General features: G+C 34.1%; 1 protein-coding gene across 6 annotated transcripts in view; it reads right to left on the bottom strand.

Moving 5' to 3' along the window:
- Window positions 1-16,873, bottom strand: part of LOC143245434 (histidine--tRNA ligase, cytoplasmic-like) — a 39,154-nt gene extending 22,281 nt beyond the window's left edge. For 2 of the 6 annotated variants that reach the window (XM_076491784.1, XM_076491788.1), the window contains exons 1-5: window positions 16,466-16,863; window positions 15,186-15,435; window positions 9,863-9,946; window positions 9,319-9,438; window positions 3,988-4,209 (exon numbers count right to left, since the gene is read on the bottom strand). In XM_076491784.1, coding sequence (XP_076347899.1) covers window positions 3,988-4,209; window positions 9,319-9,438; window positions 9,863-9,946; window positions 15,186-15,308 — 549 coding nt within the window. In that variant the 5' untranslated portion in view covers window positions 15,309-15,435; window positions 16,466-16,863. Of the gene's footprint in view, window positions 1-3,987; window positions 4,210-9,318; window positions 9,439-9,862; window positions 9,947-14,268; window positions 14,324-15,185; window positions 15,436-16,156 lie in introns of those variants that run through there. The other 4 variants (XM_076491786.1, XM_076491785.1, XM_076491789.1 and 1 more) reach the window with 4 other exon arrangements.
- Between the last annotated feature and the right edge of the window lie 4,133 nt (window positions 16,874-21,006).

Below are 21,006 nucleotides of genomic sequence, written 5' to 3'. Positions count from 1 at the left end.
CGCCTAGATGTGAAGGCCAAAAGGAGCAATGGCAGATTGTCTGTTCTGAAAAAGTATGACCCACAGAGGAAAGAAAACACAACCCCAAGTGGAAAGAAGTTTTGAAGAATATAGTAAAGACAGTTGCAGACGGTGAAGGTGCAAAGAAGGTTTATGAGACTCTATGTATAAGCTCTGAACTGGGGAGGTGCAGAAAGCCCCAGTGTAGAGCTGAAGTCTTTTATGATGAATGGGGTCCAGCATCTTTAAGGTTGATGGTCTGGCAGAGCCATCGACCAGTGATCCATAGTGGAGTTTCGATCGAATAAGAGCACGATATATCTTTAACACAGAAAATCGATCCACTCCCCAACTGGTGGTAGAGAGGACACGGAGGATGTTCAGTGCTCTTGTACATTTGACCCGTAGCTGCTTAATGTGTGGTATAAAGGTCAACTTACAGTCAAAGATAAGCCCCAAGAACTTGGTCTCAGGGACCACAGGTAGCAAAACTTCACCGATACGGAGTTCAGGATCAGGGTGAATACCCTGTTGGCAGCAAAAGCGCATGCAAATGGTTTTAGAGAGAGAGAAATTAAAGCCATTTGCCGTGGCTCACTTCAGTACATGATCGAGGGCAGTTTGTAGTTGCCCCTCAATATATCTCATGTTTGACAACTTTCACATCTCATGTCAATTGTCGAACATGAAATATATTGAGCAGCAACTACAAACTGCCCTCGATCATGTACTGAAGTGGACCACGGCAAATGACTTTAATTTCTCTCTCTCTAAAACCATTTGCATGCACTTTTGCCACCAACAGGGTATTCAGAGAGTTGTTCAGTGATGGCATTAATCTTTATACTGAAAAGTGTGACACTCAAAATACAGCCCTGAGGAACTCCAAGTCCCTGTATAAAAGAAAGGAAAAGTGTTGAACTCACACGAACTTGGAATCTCCTGTCCATTAAAAAATATTTAATAAAAATGGGTAAATGGCCACATAACTCATATATATGGAGGTCTCGCAAAATGCCATACCTCCATGTTGTGTCATAAGCCTTCTCAATGTCAAGGAATATTGATACAAGATGTTGTCCTTTGAGAAAGGCTTCTCTGATTAACGTTTCAAGTCGAATCAGGTGGTCCACCCTGCAATTAAGATAACCTGCCTTGACAGTGGCAGGTGAATGTGGTGATGTAAATGTGAGAATGAAGACATTGGTTGGCATCATACTTCCATCTTTAGGAGTGGAGATACGCACTACAATGTCAAACAAGGACACTGCAGCAATGCCAGTGTTTTGTGAGCACTATACCCAAACACCAGCATCAGATACAATGTCCATGACACCTGTTGAGAACACTGGTACTTGGTTGACCCTAGCCCAAGTGGACCAGCTGACTGACCCAAGGGGGGCCACTCCAAGGCTGCCCATCTACAGGAATTCGAGGCCAAAGTGGTGTGTTACGGTTGGACCCCTCAACCACCAGGATCCTCTTCTCTCCTTCACAGGTCACCATGCATGGCAAACATGTAGGTGGATGTTTAGATCTAAGAGGAGGTAAACTGAAATAGCAGAACCTTCCCTGGGAGGTCCCCTCACCATGTACAGGAATCTACACTGAGGAGGAAAAGGGATGAAATGAAAGAGATTAGATGGAAGCAGAGAAGAAAGGCAATTGTGGAATCAAGAAAGGCAGAAGGGACTTACAGATCACAGGAGAACCATCATTTGATGAAGGAGAAATAAGTGACAATGTAATGAAGTGAAATGGAAATGGGAACAGAAAAGAGTTAGATTAAAAACACAGCCTTTACAATGGCACATGGAGCTAGAGGGGTGAAAAGAGAGGAACAAAGGGATAACTATATCAACAGGGAAGTGGAGTGAGCAATACCATGTCTCAAGGAAAGAGCATTATATGGCAGATAACTAGATTAGAAACCAATCTATTGTTAGGAAGCTGTAGGGTGAATAAGACACTGCAACAATACAGTGCCCCCATAACATGTCAGGTAATGAACACATTTAAATTACACAAGCTCAAAATGAAGTGTAAGCACTACCTTCTAAATAAATGGGTACAAAATATACTGCCATATAACACAGAGTAAGATGTGGACATATAGAATTAATGTAGGATATATATAAATGATTGTCAAATGTAAGTTAAAGAAAACTAAACATAATCAAAATATTATTTATCGTGCATATGCATCAAGGGATGGTGAAAGAGAACTAAACATGAACATCCAAGTATGCATGAATTGAAGAATTCAAGCATCACCTACCCACCATATCTACATGTTAGTGAATAATTAACTACAACTTAACAGTACTTACATGAAATATGGTGAAACATTACCTTCTAAATAAAGTTAAGAACCATGACTACACAGAATGTGCTACATGTTAAGTAACTAACTACACATCACAACAAAATATATATACGCACTTTAGAAATAACGAACAATTTCTAAACAGTAACTGTTCTTGGAAAAGATCATACAACCATGACCATTAACAATATTCAAAGTGGGAGAAGAAGTAACCAAGACTAAACATTATCTTCTATATGGACATGAGGAGTAAGAACTGGTACTACAAACAAACAAGGATGTGCACATAACACAGAATAATTAACCAAGACTAAACATTATCTTCTATATGGACATGAGGAGTAAGAACTGGTACTACAAACAAACAATGATGTGCACATAACACAGAATAATTAACCAAGACTAAACATTATCTTCTATATGGACATGAGGAGTAAGAACTGGTACTACAAACAAACAATGATGTGCACATAACACAGAATAATTAACCAAGACTAAACATTATCTTCTATATGGACATGAGGAGTAAGAACTGGTACTACAAACAAACAATGATGTGCACATAACACAGAATAATTAACCAAGACTAAACATTATCTTCTATATGGACATGAGGAGTAAGAACTGGTACTACAAACAAACAAGGATGTGCACATAACACAGAATAATTAACCAAGACTAAACATTATCTTCTATATGGACATGAGGAGTAAGAACTGGTACTACAAACAAACAATGATGTGCACATAACACAGAATAATTAACCAAGACTAAACATTATCTTCTATATGGACATGAGGAGTAAGAACTGGTACTACAAACAAACAATGATGTGCACATAACACAGAATAATTAACCAAGACTAAACATTATCTTCTATATGGACATGAGGAGTAAGAACTGGTACTACAAACAAACAAGGATGTGCACATAACACAGAATAATTAACCAAGACTAAACATTATCTTCTATATGGACATGAGGAGTAAGAACTGGTACTACAAACAAACAATGATGTGCACATAACACAGAATAATTAACCAAGACTAAACATTATCTTCTATTTGGACATGCCAAGTATTAACAACTGTTATACAAGTAAAGAACTAAACAGTAACTACTATGTGTACATGTTAAAGAACAAGGAACTAGAACCACACATTAATAGTTATGTACACATCTCAAAGTGTACTCATATGAGCAATGTGTACACATAAAGAAACCATCAGATACTCACACACTGGTAAAATTCTCTAGACTGTACTTCCCACGCCAGGATCAGACACTTATACGCAGATAAAGTTCTCTAAACTGTACTTCCCACAACAGGATCAGACACTTATACACAGGTAAAGTTCTCTAAACTGTGCTTCCCACAACAGGATCAGACACTTATACACAAGTAAAGTTCTCTAAACTGTGCTTCCCACAACAGGATCAGACACTTATACACAGGTAAAGTTCTCTAGATTGTACTTCCCATGGTAGGATCTGATACTTACATACTCAAAACATTCTCTAGACTGTACTTCCCATGGTAGGATCTGATACTTACATACTCAAAACATTCTCTAGACTGTACTTCCCACTACAGTATCAGATACTTACACACAAGTATAATTATTTAGACTGTACTTCCCACGATAGGATTGGATACATACACACTGGTAAAATTCTCTATACCTTCCACGACTCGTGACAGGATTCTCTCTCCGGTAAACCTTGGCAATCTGGTATCTTTTGAAACAGGTGATCCTATTCATTGCTAGGTAACGAGCAAATGGTACAGTGAGATCGTACCTAAGAGACAGAAGTTCACCTCCCTGGTCTGCTAGGTCATAGATAAGTTTGCTGTCTTCCCCATATTTTCCTGTGAGGGTTTCCTGTAACAATTTAATGGCATGGGAGCAGTAATCAAATACATGTTACATGTGCCATTATAAAAACTGATATATTTTAAACAGATTATTTTGACTTTTTTACTATATTAATTTGAAATAATAAATACAATTATTTCCCAAAATCCTATCACAAGAGCACACATTGAAAAAGCTATTGTACCAATAGGCTGCATTAGGATCATTTACTATTGTATTTGTCCTATAGAAGTTGTACAAATCTAATGTAATGCAAGATTGATAATGCTATACTGAAACTATTTTGTATATGCAAACCAGAAAGTCTCATAATAACTACAAATGATACATATAAAGTTACAATGGAATGATATGTATCAGAACTCCATGTTGGCATTGTTTACCATTTCATACACAGTGTGAAGCCACAGAAATTGACCATTTTTTTAATAGTTATATAATAGCTCTTTCTTATGCAAAATAGTCATACACTTTGGTCAAAAGAATTACTTTAGATTTTCCATGACAAGTATACCCTGAGTATTCAATGATACCAGAAAGTGTAGGAATATGGATCAAACTGGACCACAGGACCATTCAGAAAGAAACTTGCATCAAGTCATAAACCAACAGTTGTAAGCAAAGAGTGGCATGTTGTAACAGGTGAAAATCCACTGACTCAAAGGTCAGTGACAAGAGTCATCCACATACCCTAATATGGTATTAACTATTGAAATGAGCACTGAGAAACTGTCATTCTCATACACAGGCTTAAGGAGAGGATGCAGTGAAGAATGGTGTGTTTGGATATAATACCTTCATGAAATAAAAACAATGCTACAAGACTGTTGTTAAGAAGTACAGTTGTCATACATAGCATGACTGAATGTAGTGACATGAACTGTAACAACGTGTTGAAGTTACACAAATCATATTAATATGAATTACTTAACCCCAAGTACTGCACAACAGACAAAATAGTTTCATGCAAATCTAACAGTTCTTAAAAGACATAGCATCAGATTAGTATAACACTAATATCATAATCCTAAAAATAAATTATATCACATAAGTAGAGACTGTTTATGAACCACCTACATCTTCACTAATGTTATACATTAATGCTTTCCCACACAAAGTACTATCTGTAAAAAAAGACTACGACAAAATGTGCAAATGACCTTTTCATGTTTACCTTCAAATGTAAATCATGACCAAAAATATGTATGCAAGTTTGGCAAAATTAATCCATTCCATCAATTTTGAGATAACCAGACAGGCAGAAGCAAAACAAAGTGCCCTACATAACTAGAAGACAATACTGTAAAAATACAGTAAAGAAAAAACAAACATATAACACATGATAATGTACTAATACACTAAAGAAAAATTATACTTGTAGCCAAAACATTCAAACTTTAAAAGAGTTAACATCATGGGCAATCTGATACATTATATGTTACTACATTTAATGTTATAGGTAAATTAACATATTAAAATACTATCATGCTTAAAATCATGAGCAAACAAATATATTCAAACATTAACATGCTTAACATCATGGATAAATACATTTTAATGTTACTACCTTAATTTAATAAGATACAATTAAGATTTTTTATGATTTTCTATTTTGTGTAGACATACAAAAAGACCCCATTATTTAAGTGATTTCTTTTCATAGGACTGAAATAGAAAAAATAACATCCAACTTGTATCAAAGTAATTTAATAATCTAGAAACAAATAACAACCAACTTGTATCAGTGTGATGTAATAATCTAGAAACAAATAACCAACTTGTGTCAGAGTGATATAATAATCTAGAGAGAAATTAACATCCAACTTGTGTGAGAGTAATGTAATAATCTATAAAAAAAAACATGATCCAACATGTGTCAGAGTAATGTTGTCAGAGCATAGACAGCTTTTACAACTATCTGACTTGCATATTTTGTTCATATTTATAGTATTATGGAACTTCTGATGATCATGAACCCTGAGCAATTTCTTTGTAGCATTGAGGAAGTTTTGATTATCATAAGTCTTGACCAACTGATTTATAGTATTATGGAACTTCTGATGATCATGAGCCCTGAGCAATTTCTTTGTAGCATTAAGGAAGTTTTGATGATCATAAGTCTTGACCAACTGATTTATAGTATTATGGAACTTCTGATGATCATGAACCCTGAGCAATTTCTTTGTAGCATTAAGGAAGTTTTGATGATCATAAGTCTTGACCAACTGATTTATAGTATTGCGGAACTTCTGATAATCATGAACCCTGAGCAATTTCTTTGTAGCATTAAGGAAGTTTTGATGATCATAAGTCTTGACCAACTGATTTATAGTATTATGGAACTTCTGATGATCATGAACCCTGAGCAATTTCTTTGTAGCATTAAGGAAGTTTTGATGATCATAAGTCTTGACCAACTGATTTATAGTATTGCGGAACTTCTGATAATCATGAACCCTGAGCAATTTCTTTGTAGCATTAAGGAAGTTTTGATGATCATAAGTCTTGACCAACTGATTTATAGTATTATGGAACTTCTGATGATCATGAACCCTGAGCAATTTCTTTGTAGCATTAAGGAAGTTTTGATGATCATAAGTCTTGACCAACTGATTTATAGTATTGCGGAACTTCTGATAATCATGAACCCTGAGCAATTTCTTTGTAGCATTAAGGAAGTTTTGATGATCATAAGTCTTGACCAACTGATTTATAGTATTATGGAACTTCTGATGATCATGAACCCTGAGCAATTTCTTTGTAGCATTAAGGAAGTTTTGATGATCATAAGTCTTGACCAACTGATTTATAGTATTGCGGAACTTCTGATAATCATGAACCCTGAGCAATTTCTTTGTAGCATTGAGGAAGTTTTGATTATCATAAGTCTTGACCAACTGATTTATAGTATTATGGAACTTCTGATGATCATGAGCAATTTCTTTGTAGCATTGAGGAAGTTTTGATGATCATAAGTCTTGACCAACTGATTTGTAGCATTGTGGTAGGTCTGATGACAACAAGCCTTGACCAACTGATTTATAGAACTGTGAAAGTTCTGATAACCACAAGTTCTGATCAACTGATTTGTAAAATTGTGGTACTTCTGATGATGGTAAGCCTTGACCAACAGTTTATTTTGAATTTCCATACCAAACTACAAGAGGGCTATCTGCACTAGCCATCCCTAATTTAGCAGTGTAAGATTACAGGGAAGACAACAGGTCATCAACTGCTAGCTCTTGGGCTACTGTTTCACCAACAAATAGTGATATTGACCATCACATCATATTGCCCTCATGGCTTAAAGGGTTAGCACATGTGGGATGATAGGGATTCGAACCCACAACCATCAGATTATGAGTCAAGCACCTTAACCATGTTGCCATGCCATGCCCTTGAACAACTGATTTACACCATTGTAGAAGTTCTGATAATAATAAGCTTTCTCTAGTTTCCTATAAGCATTGTGAGATTTCTGATGACCACCAGTCTTGTATTATTCGGGGGTTTCTAATGACCTGAAGCCTTAAATAATTGCTTTGTATAACTGTGGTAGTTTTGATTCTGGTTGGTTGGTGGCACTGCAGAAGTTCTGATGACTAGAAACATAATCAGCTGACTGGTGGCACTGTAGGAGTTATGATGATCATAAGCCTTAACCAGTTGCCTTGTACCATAATATTATGGAAGCTCTGATAACCATACTCATTGACCAATTGTCTTGCAGCATTATAGAAATTCTCATAACTGGAGGCATGAATAGTTAACTTGTGGCAATAAGTTCTCATAACCATAAACTTCAACCAGTTATCTTGAAGTATTGTGAGAGTTCTAACAATTAGAAACATGAACAATTGATCTTTCACAGTTATTGGGGAAGATATTTGATGTTTTGAAAATCAGCTAAGATTTTAGTGAAAGAATAGTTTATGACTCAAATTGAGCCATAGCAGGCTTGAAACTACAGATGAGAAAAAACTGTTAGTCTTAGAGGAGCAGTGTCAAAAATTTTCTGTTAAAACTTCGGTCACACAAGTTTTATGTAAATTATATTCCCTGAACCCTTCTTCACCACAACTGAACTTAAAGTAATTACTAATTCCCTGAACCCTTCTTCACCACAACCAAACTTAAAGTAATTACTAATTCCCTGAACCCTTCTTCACCACAACCAAACTTAAAGTAATTACTAATTCCCTGAACCCTTCTTCACCACAACCAAACTTAAAGTAATTACTAATTCCCTGAACCCTTCTTCACCACAACCAAACTTAAAGTAATTACTAATTCCCTGAACCCTTCTTCACCACAACTGAACTTAAAGTAATTACTAATTCCTGAACCCTTCTTCACCACAACCAAACTTAAAGTAATTACTAATTCCTGAACCCTTCTTCACCACAACCAAACTTAAAGTACTACTAATTCCTGAACCCTTCTTCACCACAACCAAACTTAAAGTAATACTAATTCCCTGAACCCTTCTTCACCACAACCAAACTTAAAGTACTTACTAATTCCTGAACCCTTCTTCACCACAACCAAACTTAAAGTAATTACTAATTCCTGAACCCTTCTTCACCACAACCAAACTTAAAGTATTACTAATTCCTGAACCCTTCTTCACCACAACCAAACTTAAAGTAATTACTAATTCCTGAACCCTTCTTCACCACAACCAAACTTAAAGTAATTACTAATTCCTGAACCCTTCTTCACCACAACCAAACTTAAAGTAATTACTAATTCCTGAACCCTTCTTCACCACAACCAAACTTAAAGTAATTACTAATTCCCTGAACCCTTCTTCACCACAACCAAACTTAAAGTAATTACTAATTCCCTGAACCCTTCTTCACCACAACCAAACTTAAAGTAATTACTAATTCCCTGAACCCTTCTTCACCACAACCAAACTTAAAGTAATTACTACATTTTTCTTCTGGATATTTTACTTGTACATAAAACAAAAACATTTTAAATTTGTTACTACACCAGAGTTTTACCACTAATTTGCAAATGACCTTATTACCTACTGTAAGAACAAAGTTCCAAAACCTCAATAACTTGTTCACTCTATGTTACATCAAAACAAAGTTGTGGATTATTTACCTTCAATTCAAAAGTTGGAGTATCAATGGTTTCGGCCCCATGACGTTTAAAACAACGAATAATTTTATCAAACACATGCTCCCTAATTGCCATCTGTTGAGGACCATAGTCTCTTGTTCCCTAAGAGCATTGAAACACTTATTTAAACATTTAAAAGCTTTATTATAAACAACTACACTGGACATACTTATAATATTTTAAAAGTGTTACAAAGACTATAATCAAATTTCTATAAGTATATAGATTTCAATCAAACATCTTTCTGAATCTTTCTATCAAAACTAAATTACTTATACAGTCTGATCTGCAGATTCATCAGTGCTTCTACTGTTACATCTCATCTGCCATCTTTGGTTATTTATAAGAATATTATTTTAGTTCCTAAACTTTACAAACCATAAATTGTTCTAAAAAATTTAGTTAAAAGATATACTCTGGTTCAATACATAACAAATGTGTTGGTTAAAATTTAAGATATTAAATTACAAACAAAATGTTTCTTTTACAAAATCATAGATTACACTATTGAGAAAATAAACAATACCTTTGGAGTTTTAAGAGTGTATTTCTCAAGACCATGATTAGTTAATGAAGTCTTCACTTCTAAGGACTTTGGAACTTGATTAATCTATCAACAGAAAAAAAACAAAAACAACCTTATGTGGATAAATCAATCTATAAACAGAAAGACTACATTATTTTATATATAACAAGACTTCTTTGAGCCAATTTACAGAATACAAAGATACAATGTGTACAAGTCTGCTACACCCCAATCTACAAATACAAAGAGTACAACACTTAGTGTACAAGTCTGTTACAGATCAATATACAGATATAAAGAGTGCAATACTTTGTGTGCAAGTCTGTTACAAATCAATCTACAGATACAAAGAGTACAACACCTTGGAATAACAAGTATGCTACAGATATAAAAAGTACAACACTTTCTGTACAAGTCTGCTACTGACCAATCTACAGATATAAAGAGTACAACACCTTGTGAATAACAAGTCTGCTACAGATATAAAGAGTACAAAACTTTCTGTACAAGTTGCTACAGACCAATCTACAGATATAAAGAGTACAACACCTTGTGAATAACAAGTCTACTACAGACAAAACTACAGATATAAAGAGTACAACACTTTCTGTACAAGTTGCTACAGACCAATCTACAGATATAAAGAGTACAACACCTTGTGAATAACAAGTCTACTACAGACAAAACTACAGATATAAAGAGTACAACACTTTCTGTACAAGTTGCTACAGACCAATCTACAGATATAAAGAGTACAACACCTTGTGAATAACAAGTCTACTACAGACAAAACTACAGATATAAAGAGTACAAAACTTTCTGTACAAGTTGCTACAGACCAATCTACAGATATAAAGAGTACAACACCTTGTGAATAACAAGTCTGCTACAGACAAAACTACAGATATAAAGAGTACAAAACTTTCTGTACAAGTTGCTACTGACCAATCTACAGATATAAAGAGTACAACACCTTGTGAATAACAAGTCTGCTACAGACAAAACTACAGATATAAAGAGTACAAAACTTTCTGTACAAGTTGCTACTGACCAATCTACAGATATAAAGAGTACAACACCTTGTGAATAACAAGTCTGCTACAGACAAAACTACAGATATAAAGAGTACAAAACTTTCTGTACAAGTTGCTACTGACCAATCTACAGATATAAAGAGTACAACACCTTGTGAATAACAAGTCTACTACAGACAAAACTACAGATATAAAGAGTACAAAACTTTCTGTACAAGTTGCTACTGACCAATCTACAGATATAAAGAGTACAACACCTTGTGAATAACAAGTCTGCTACAGACAAAACTACAGATATAAAGAGTACAAAACTTTCTGTACAAGTTGCTACAGACCAATCTACAGATATAAAGAGTACAACACCTTGTGAATAACAAGTCTGCTACAGACAAAACTACAGATATAAAGAGTACAAAACTTTCTGTACAAGTTGCTACTGACCAATCTACAGATATAAAGAGTACAACACCTTGTGAATAACAAGTCTACTACAGACAAAACTACAGATATAAAGAGTACAAAACTTTCTGTACAAGTTGCTACTGACCAATCTACAGATATAAAGAGTACAACACCTTGTGAATAACAAGTCTGCTACAGACAAAACTACAGATATAAAGAGTACAAAACTTTCTGTACAAGTTGCTACTGACCAATCTACAGATATAAAAAGTACAGCACCTTGTGTATAACAAGTATGCTACAGACCAATTACAGATATAAAATGTTCTAGGTTTAAAATGAATATCTTAAAAGCAGTTTTATATGTGTTCACAGAAGTATTTTGAAGTCATTACCACTATGTACTTGTCTGATATTAATGTTATATTTTGCATTCTTGCCTATGTTTATGCAACTTGATAAACAAATAACACTGTTGTAGTCTTGCTAACTAATAACGCTGTTGTAATCTTGCTAACTAATAACGCTGTTGTAGTCTTGCTAACTAATAACGCTGTTGTAGTCTTGCTAACTAATAACACTGTTGTAGTCTTACTAACTAATAACACTGTTGTAGTCTTACTAACTAATAACACTGTTGTAGTCTTACTAACTAAACTATCTCTGAATTAAAAATAATATCAGATTAAAGATCAGAATGTCAGACTTCTTGAAGAAGTATTTTGATTAAATAAGACAGGAAAAAGCTGGCGGTGATCAAGACTTCACTGTTGGTCATGAGATCATGGTAACTTTACATTAATTTAGGTTAATATTTTAATCTTACAGTTGATGTGACTTCATTCATTTTAACAGGTCAAGTGAAACTAATGTTGTGAATATTTTTAAACATATGTTGATCAGTTTGTAGAGCTATCTGTGCTGTGCCCACCACAGGAATCAAAACACACTTTCAGCATTATGAGTCTTCAGTCCTACTGCTGAACCACTGGGGAACTTCAACATTTGTGGTGTCCAGTCCCATATGAATGGATACCATTCCAAACTTTCTAATCATGACCTAGGATGAAGTGCCATACATTACCACCACTACAGCCACTGAAATAGTCCTTGTTAGGACTTCCCTGCAGATTAACAGCTAATAAATACTAGTTAGTAATTAAATTATTTTAATAATTATACTCCAGTGACAATACACTGGACACCTCACACCTTTACACCAAATGCTATAGATATAATCTAGAAAGCATCAAGTAAGAAAAAAGTCCAAAACTTCAACAAAACGACCAAGACAGATGACCCTATGACTACAAACACAGGCCATAATTACAGTTAAAACTACCAAGTGATGCAGAAAACAAGATTCTTAAACTCAGTCTAAACATTGCCACATAACCTAGCACAGTCCAAACTATAGACACAGCTGAACAAACCAACATCAAACTCACACAATCCTCAAGAAATCAAACATCACTAAAGAGTAAACAGTCCATTGAATCATCTAAAATCAAGATTCTACCAGTTCACTCATCTGAGACATCAATAATCGTGGCACCAAGATGGAGTTACTAGACAAACACCAGTAGAGTAAGATCACTAATGACTCCACGGTAAAAACAGAGAAACTCATCAATAGAACACTAAATAAACTTACAAAACAAAACTTAATCAATGGAAAGTTAGACAAACAGTAGTAATGTATTACAACTGGTGTGTTTTAAAACAGAGGTGATGCATTACAAATGGTGTATTTTAAAACTGTGGTAATACATTACAAATGGTGTGTTTTAAAACAGTGGTGATGTATTACAAATGGTGTGTTTTAAAACAGTGGTGATGTATTACAAATGGTGTGTTTTAAAACAGAGGTGATGCATTACAAATGGTGTGTTTTAAAACTGTGGTAATGTATTACAAATGGTGTGTTTTAAAACAGTGGTGATGCATTACAAATGGTGTGTTTTAAAACAGTGGTAATGCATTACAAATGGTGTGTTTTAAAACAGTGGTAATGCATTACAAATGGTGTGTTTTAAAACAGTGGTGATGTATTACAAATGGTGTGTTTTAAAACAGTGGTGATGTATTACAAATGGTGTGTTTTAAAACAGTGGTGATGCATTACAAATGGTGTGTTTTAAAACAGTGGTAATGCATTACAAATGGTGTGTTTTAAAACAGTGGTAATGCAATACAAATGGTGTGTTTTAAAACAGTGGTAATGCATTACAAATGGTGTGTTTTAAAACAGTGGTAATGCATTACAAATGGTGTGTTTTAAAACAGTGGTGATGTATCACAAATGGTGTGTTTTAAAACAGAGGTGATGCATCACAAACGGTGTGTTTTAAAACCGTGGTGATGTATCACAAATGGTGTGTTTTTAAAACTGTGGTGATGTATTACAAATGGTGCGTTTTAAAACTGTGGTGATGTATTACAAATGGTGTGTTTTAAAACAGTGGTGATGTATTACAAATGGTGTGTTTTAAAACAGTGGTAATGCATTACAAATGGTGTGTTTTAAAACAGTGGTGATGTATTACAAATGGTGTGTTTTAAAACTGTGGTGATGTATTACAAATGGTGTGTTTTAAAACTGTGGTGATGTATTACAAATGGTGTGTTTTAAAACTGTGGTGATGTATTACAAATGGTGTGTTTTAAAACAGTGGTGATGTATTACAAATGGTGTGTTTTAAAACAGAGGTGATGCATTACAAATGGTGTGTTTTAAAACAGAGGTGATGCATTACAAATGGTGTGTTTTAAAACAGTGGTGATGTATTACAAATGGTGTGTTTTAAAACTGTGGTGATGTATTACAAATGGTGTGTTTTAAAACTGTGGTGATGTATTACAAATGGTGTGTTTTAAAACTGTGGTGATGTATTACAAATGGTGTGTTTTAAAACTGTGGTGATGTATTACAAATGGTGTGTTTTAAAACAGTGGTAATGTATTACAAACCTCTGATAGTTTATGGAGGACATTATAGATGGAATATTTTAAATGGTTGAGCTTATTTCTTTGTTTCTGCACACAGCCACACAACAAATATCTGTTCTCTCTCTCTTCTACAAGGGATTAAACCCTGGTTTTTAGTATCATAAGCCTATAAACATAATGAGAAACCTTCATCAGGTACCTAGCTACAAAAATAAGAACAATTTTTATGCAAGTCTAGAGTAGCAGTAATTTAAATCTTCAAATTATTAATAAAAGCTACATAAATGCTAAGTACCAACAAAAACATATGTAAAGATTCCTATATCAAGAGTTTCTTTAGGCACTTAACATGCAAAAGACAGTACCACTTGCCCTATGAACCTTAAAGTTTTATATGTTAAATCCTACATTGTACAATAAATTATCTATCATGTCATTTATTAATAAGTAAAAACGGGCAAAGGGCCTGAAATCCAAATTCTGCAAAGCCCAAATTTCACATAGAGATGATAAGGATAATAAACATTTCTTAAAACAGGATTTGAGTAAACAGAATTGGATTATATGGGATTTAACCTCTTATTTTGTACATAACTACTGCAATTTTCACATGAAAGTTTATGTGAAACAACTAAATTCTGATAAAACTTTAGCAAGCTCTTTCAAGAGATGGTTGGCTTGAATAATTTGTTTTCAAATTTCTTCCAATGTATCACAAATAGTTTTAATTTTCTTGAAATGAAGATTATCCTTTTTAACACACTTATACATTATGTGTGATGGTTCAGCACCAACAATACATCCTTTTAATGTTTGTTTATTTGTATTATTATTGACTGACAAGTTCCAAAATAGTTTAATCTAACACTAATTACCATTAAGTTCACATAATTTTTCTTGTTCAACATTTATAATTTATTATAAAAACTGAGTTGTACCTGATGGCACAGTCGAAACGAGAAATTCAAATATTTGAGAAACATGATGTTTGAGACCATCAGATGACTATACGACAGGTTACCAGATAATTTAGCAAAGTTACATATCAATGTCGCTGCCATGGGAATTGGAAAGTAGGCAAGAATTGTTGATACACAAAAGACCACTGTCAGTTCATGTGGAAGTACAGGCACAGGTATTCACCTGTGTTTATCCCACTGTCCACTGAATATAGAAAGGTCACAAATGCTGCAAGGAAAGAAAGACATACTTGTTAAAACATAAACCTGCAAATATTTATGGGTATTTTAATCAATATTACCTTGATCATTGAGAACATAAATGTAATAATTGAGATATTAAAATCAAACAGTTATATTAAATGTAATAAAAATATTACAGGGTTACAGAATACTTTTATAGGTATGAGATATGTAGAGAAATATATTAATAAGTGTTAACAAAGCTGTCATTAATACACTTTGAACACAATCTTCAACAAGTGTAAACAAGTTTTAGTTCTAATTTAAACTAATAATGCTATAACAAAAAGTAATACCAATCCGTAAACCTTACCACTGACGTCAGCACTCTACAGAGAAGAATAAAGTTAAGAGCACATATATCACCAAGCTATGTTTTTTCTTTACCAAGACAAACACCCAGAAAAAAAAATTAGGCCTACCACTTCTTATAAACACAAGGTTATAAAGCTAACCTAACAAAAGTGGTAACTTAAATTGCATTTTCTCAAAATATTCTCAAAATGATTTTTTTCTTTTTTTAGTTTCGAAGAATTCTACACTTAGTGATACAAGTTTTGTGTGGAAAACAAAATGTTCAAGAAATTAAGGAAGATTTTTGACGTGCTACAGCACCACTACAGTGATTCTCACTTCTAGGGGCTGCCTCTCTAAACTGTTTTAGATTATAAACATACTAGTACAACAAATATTTATTGATAATATACCTGTGAATATTATGTCAGTTTTTCTTTGTTTTATAAAATCTCATGGCCTGATAAGGTGACTGACGGAACAGTTGTTCAGAAACACTAATCTACAGGGGTTCATAGGAATAAGGTGCATTAGGAGGACTTCATCGGTGACTGAACTGTTCGTAGTTAGTAGTTTTAGTTCTAAATAATATGCTTAAGAGTCTATAACGTTAAAATTCGAGGTTCCTCCATTCATGCAATATACCGGTATGGTATATGATCTTTTGACAACAATAACAAGCAAGATGAAGTTAACGTTAGAACTATAAATTGTAATTTTACCTTCCAAAACTGGTTGTAGCATAGAAGTAATTACTTCATTAATAACAAAGTTTCTATCTACGTCAACAGTCAATAGTTTTATTCGCTGGCCTTCTATATTTTAAAATTTCGTACGATTTTGCCTAGTGGATAAACGACCTCACGTTCATACTAAACGATATTGGTCAGTATACACCATAGCTACAATCACTCGGCGGGCACTTTCGCTTCACTCACCGGAAATTTGGAAGAAACATTTTGAAAATAGTAATATTTAAATGTTGATTAATAGAACTAAATACTTTGCAAACTTAAAACCAGCGTAAATTACATAAATTAATACATAAAGCTTTGTTTATTTGGAATCAACCACAAAGCTACACAACAGAATACTTGTTCTCTAACGGTGTAAATCCGCACCGCTGTGCTAATAGGCTTTATGTAATACATAAAGAAAGGTACATATTTTGAATAAATTATTTTTTACTTCTAAAAATAAAATGTCTTTAGAAAATACTCCACAGTTAACTTTTATATTTTTGCTGTAATGAATATTTATTTATAATGTTTCGAAAATTCCCGATTGTTAATTTTTTACTTTTGCGTGGTTGTTTTCGAATATCGCACAAAGCTACACGAGGACTATCTGCGCTAGACGTAGCTAATTTAGCAGTGTAAGACTAGAGGGAAGGCAGCTAGTCATCACCACCCAACGCCAAGCATTGGGCTACTTTTTTATCAACGAACAGTGGAATTAACCGTAACATTACAGCGCACTTACAGCGCTGAAAGGGCGGACATGTTTGGTGTGACGAGAATTCAAACCCGGGACCCTCAGATTACAAGTTGAGTACCCTAACCTCCTAGCCATGCTAGGCCTTACCGTTGGGTAGGTTCCTTTTCGTTATTCATTAAAACAAATAATGGATCATTTTTGTTTTAGTTTTATCTTCCCACAAAACTGATCGAGAGATTTTGGTGCTAGCTCTACTTAATTTTGAAGTGATACACTATAGAAAAGATAGTTACCTAACAACACCCGCCGCCAACACTTGGGCTACTCTTATACCAACGAAAAGTAGGATTAATAATGCCAATATGGCAGATTCACGGCTGAAAAGGAGAGAATGTTCGTTAAAAGGATCCGAACTCGCAACCCGTAAATTGTGAGTTGAGTCCTTTAGCGACCAAAAAATTGGAAAGTCCAATCTACTTAAATATATACACAGTCTGTATTTATTCGGTCTAAAGTTTCATTTATAGTATAAATAAGGTTCACAACTAAATTACATCTAATAGAAGTTTCTATTTCTTGCAAACTTATTTCTCTACATCTTCGTCGAGAAACAAAATCAATATTCACAGCACTGATAAAACTAGCGGATAAAAACACAAAAATAGGCAAACTATTGTTCGTTCGTTTTGAATTAAGCAAAAAGCTACGCAATGCTCTGCCTACCACGGGTATCGAAACCCGGTTTTGAGGGGTGTGAATCTAGTCCGCAGACATACTGCTGTGCCACAAGGGAGCCACGCCTATTGTTGTGAACTATGATTTCTGGGTTTTAATTTAAAAGTTAGCTGGAAGACACATAACCTTAAGACTTAAAAGGTTATAAAATAGGCCCACCTGGGGCATTCTAAGTTTGACATTAAGAAATTTATTATTCGAGAAACATTTAGAATGAGATGTCAGAAGTAAATTGTAGCAGGCCAGGCAATTAGTAAGCCAGCGGTGATAAAGTTTAATTTCAGTTGGTAGTGTTACTGTTAGTCATTGAGTGAAGCATTTGGATTAGTGTTCCGAGATGATTTTTTCAGATTTTACCAAATAATTTTCTAAAATTTACCGAAAATTCTTGGATTTTACCAAGTTAAATAAAAAAACAACAACATGTAACTAACCTTTTTTTATTAAAAACTTGGTGTTTTTTCTTCTTCATTGGTTTACAACTTATTTTCCTTCATTTTTTTTCACACTTTTTCACACAGTTGCCATTCTTTACATGTGTTTTCTAAAATATTTTTGCCATATAATAAGGCATATAGTGTTTCCGTACTTAGCCAGGAACGATATTTTACCGTAATATTGTCTACCAAAGAAAACAGCCTTTCTACTGTAGCTGAAGAATGAGACAATGATACTAAGTTTATCATTAATTTGGAGATAATTGGGAAACAAAATTTATCTCCACATTTTCTTGATAAATATAATGCCTGTATTTCTCTGGTCCATTATTTTACAAAGTTAACTCTCGACATTCTCTACTGGTATCTTTTCACTCAATAATATTAGGAAATTTCATGACCAATGGGATAATTGAATGTGGTTGTCTTTGAGACATATTTTCTGGATCTAAACTTTCAAATAGCTGTAAATACGTGAACATACCAGATGATACAAACCGTTTGTACATTTTCTTGCTTAGTTTGACATAAAAATTCAGTGTCTTAGGCTGAAATTATTTGAGTTCTTTGGTTTGGATTTTGGAAGAATATTTCAGAAAGATACTTTCAGTTCTTGTTCCACGATATATTTTAAAGGAAGGTAAATTGAAGGATCATTGATGTTAACCTTCGATATATCTGTATCTTTTAGTATTTCTCTTTTAATAAAATTAACAAAGATATCTTTCATACTACTGTTGATGGAGGCACGTAACCTATAAATTCTGAAGCTCTCAACTTGAAACTCTAAATTTATTTTATTTACATATGGCAGAATAAAAGTTAGAAATGCAAAGTACACTTTTTACAATTCGATTCTGCAAACCTTCTAGTATTGTAATTGTTAAAGTCATCCCATCTTCTAATACCGCTGAAGTAAAAAATAAGACAACTGCTGGCTGGCCATTGATTCAGTAGTGGAAGCCACTTGAGGTATGCTATATGAAGAAGTAGAAGGCCGTAAGAAATCAATTACTTCAGAAGTCTGGGTACTTGCTTTAATATTTTTCAAATGTTTTTCACTGTCAATATGTTTCTCAGGTATAGTAACACTCACAGATAAGTCATAACTGCATATTTTACAAAATGATTTATTTAAATTTTTCGAACTTGGACAAAGACAAACTTAGAATCATTAAGCCATTTTTGTGACAACTGATGTTTCTGTTCGTAACTAGGCTTATGCTGGCTTACTTTTGTGCACGGACTTTCTACTAAATCACTAACGTTATTACTCCTTTCCTCAGCCATTATGATTTGTGGGTTAGATTAAACGTAAATTAAATAAAATTATAAAAATTAAGCAAAACATAAATTTAAAATTAAATAATGCATTATACTGTAAACGAATACTGACACTTACGAGTCACAACTCACGAAATCATAAAGCTACAGTATATGAAAACAAGGCTGAAAGAGCTGCCGGTGGATCATCATTGTCTGAAATTATCTTAAGCCTGCGCAATGAGCCCTTATCAAGCATATTCAAATATTTAGACATATAAAATTGCCCTCACAAGGTCAAATTTCACGTAAAGGAGGCAATAAATTTGAAAATCTTTTATTGGCCATGCAATAGACAAATTAGCAAAATTTACCAAATTTCATGAAGGTTTTACCAAATTCGGTAGCCTCGGTGTTACGTATATTCAGTTTCTGGCCTTGAAACTCTACAAGTAAACTGTTTTTTCGTCAGTTGTACCGTTTGTGAGGCATTTCTGTTAAGAATTACTTTTAAACTTAGGCCTACAAGCTATAATAGTGTAGAAGCTTGTACAACTGTTAAGGTAGAAATAAGCCAAATAACTTAAAAGAACCAGCTCTGCAAAAGAATAACGTTACAGCATTGTTTACAGAAGTATGGTTATTTTGATGTTAATACAATAGAACATTGAGTAACGTAAACATTCGAGATGACTTCACGAGGCGATATGGGAGTTAACGAAACAGTTAAAAGAGCAAGACAGAAAATTAAAAGGTGAAGAAAACTTTGAAAAGCAAAAAGAAAAAGAACAATAATAATATTTTTTCCTTTAGGACACCAGGAAGATGGAAGTGCTAAACACAAGACTGTAATTAATACCAGAGCTGTACGTTTTACCACTATAAATGACATGCACTATATAGTATAGCGATGTTTGTAGAAATGATAAATGGATCGATGCTACATTTAAAAATTCATTGCCCTCTATATTTTTAATAAAAATTTAAGTTATAATAATTTGTATAAAGTTATTCCTTAAGTAATGCCCGATTTTAGGTTCAGAAAAAAAGATTTTAAACGCTTTTAATGTTATTTAATGTTTTATTATTATTCATTACTTCCTGCCGGCCCGGCATGGCCTAGCGCGTAAGGCGTGCGACTCGTAATTCGAGGGTTCGCGCCCGCGTCGCGCTAAACATGCTCGCCCTCCCAGCCGTGGGGGTGTATAATATGACGGTCAATCCCACTATTCGTTGGTAAAAGAGTAGCCCAAGAGTTGGCGGTGGGTGGTGATGACTAGCTGCCTTCCCTCTAGTCTTACACTGCTAAATTAGGGACGGCTAGCACAGATAGCCCTCGAGTAGCTTTGTGCGAAATTCCCAAACAAACAAACAAACAAAATTACTTCCTG

The sequence above is a fragment of the Tachypleus tridentatus genome, chromosome 2 (genome assembly GCF_004210375.1).
Source record: "Tachypleus tridentatus isolate NWPU-2018 chromosome 2, ASM421037v1, whole genome shotgun sequence".
NCBI classification, from domain to species: Eukaryota; Metazoa; Arthropoda; class Merostomata; order Xiphosura; family Limulidae; genus Tachypleus; species Tachypleus tridentatus.
Note: the sequence above shows the minus strand (reverse complement) of the source record. Positions and strands in the feature narration are given on the sequence as shown.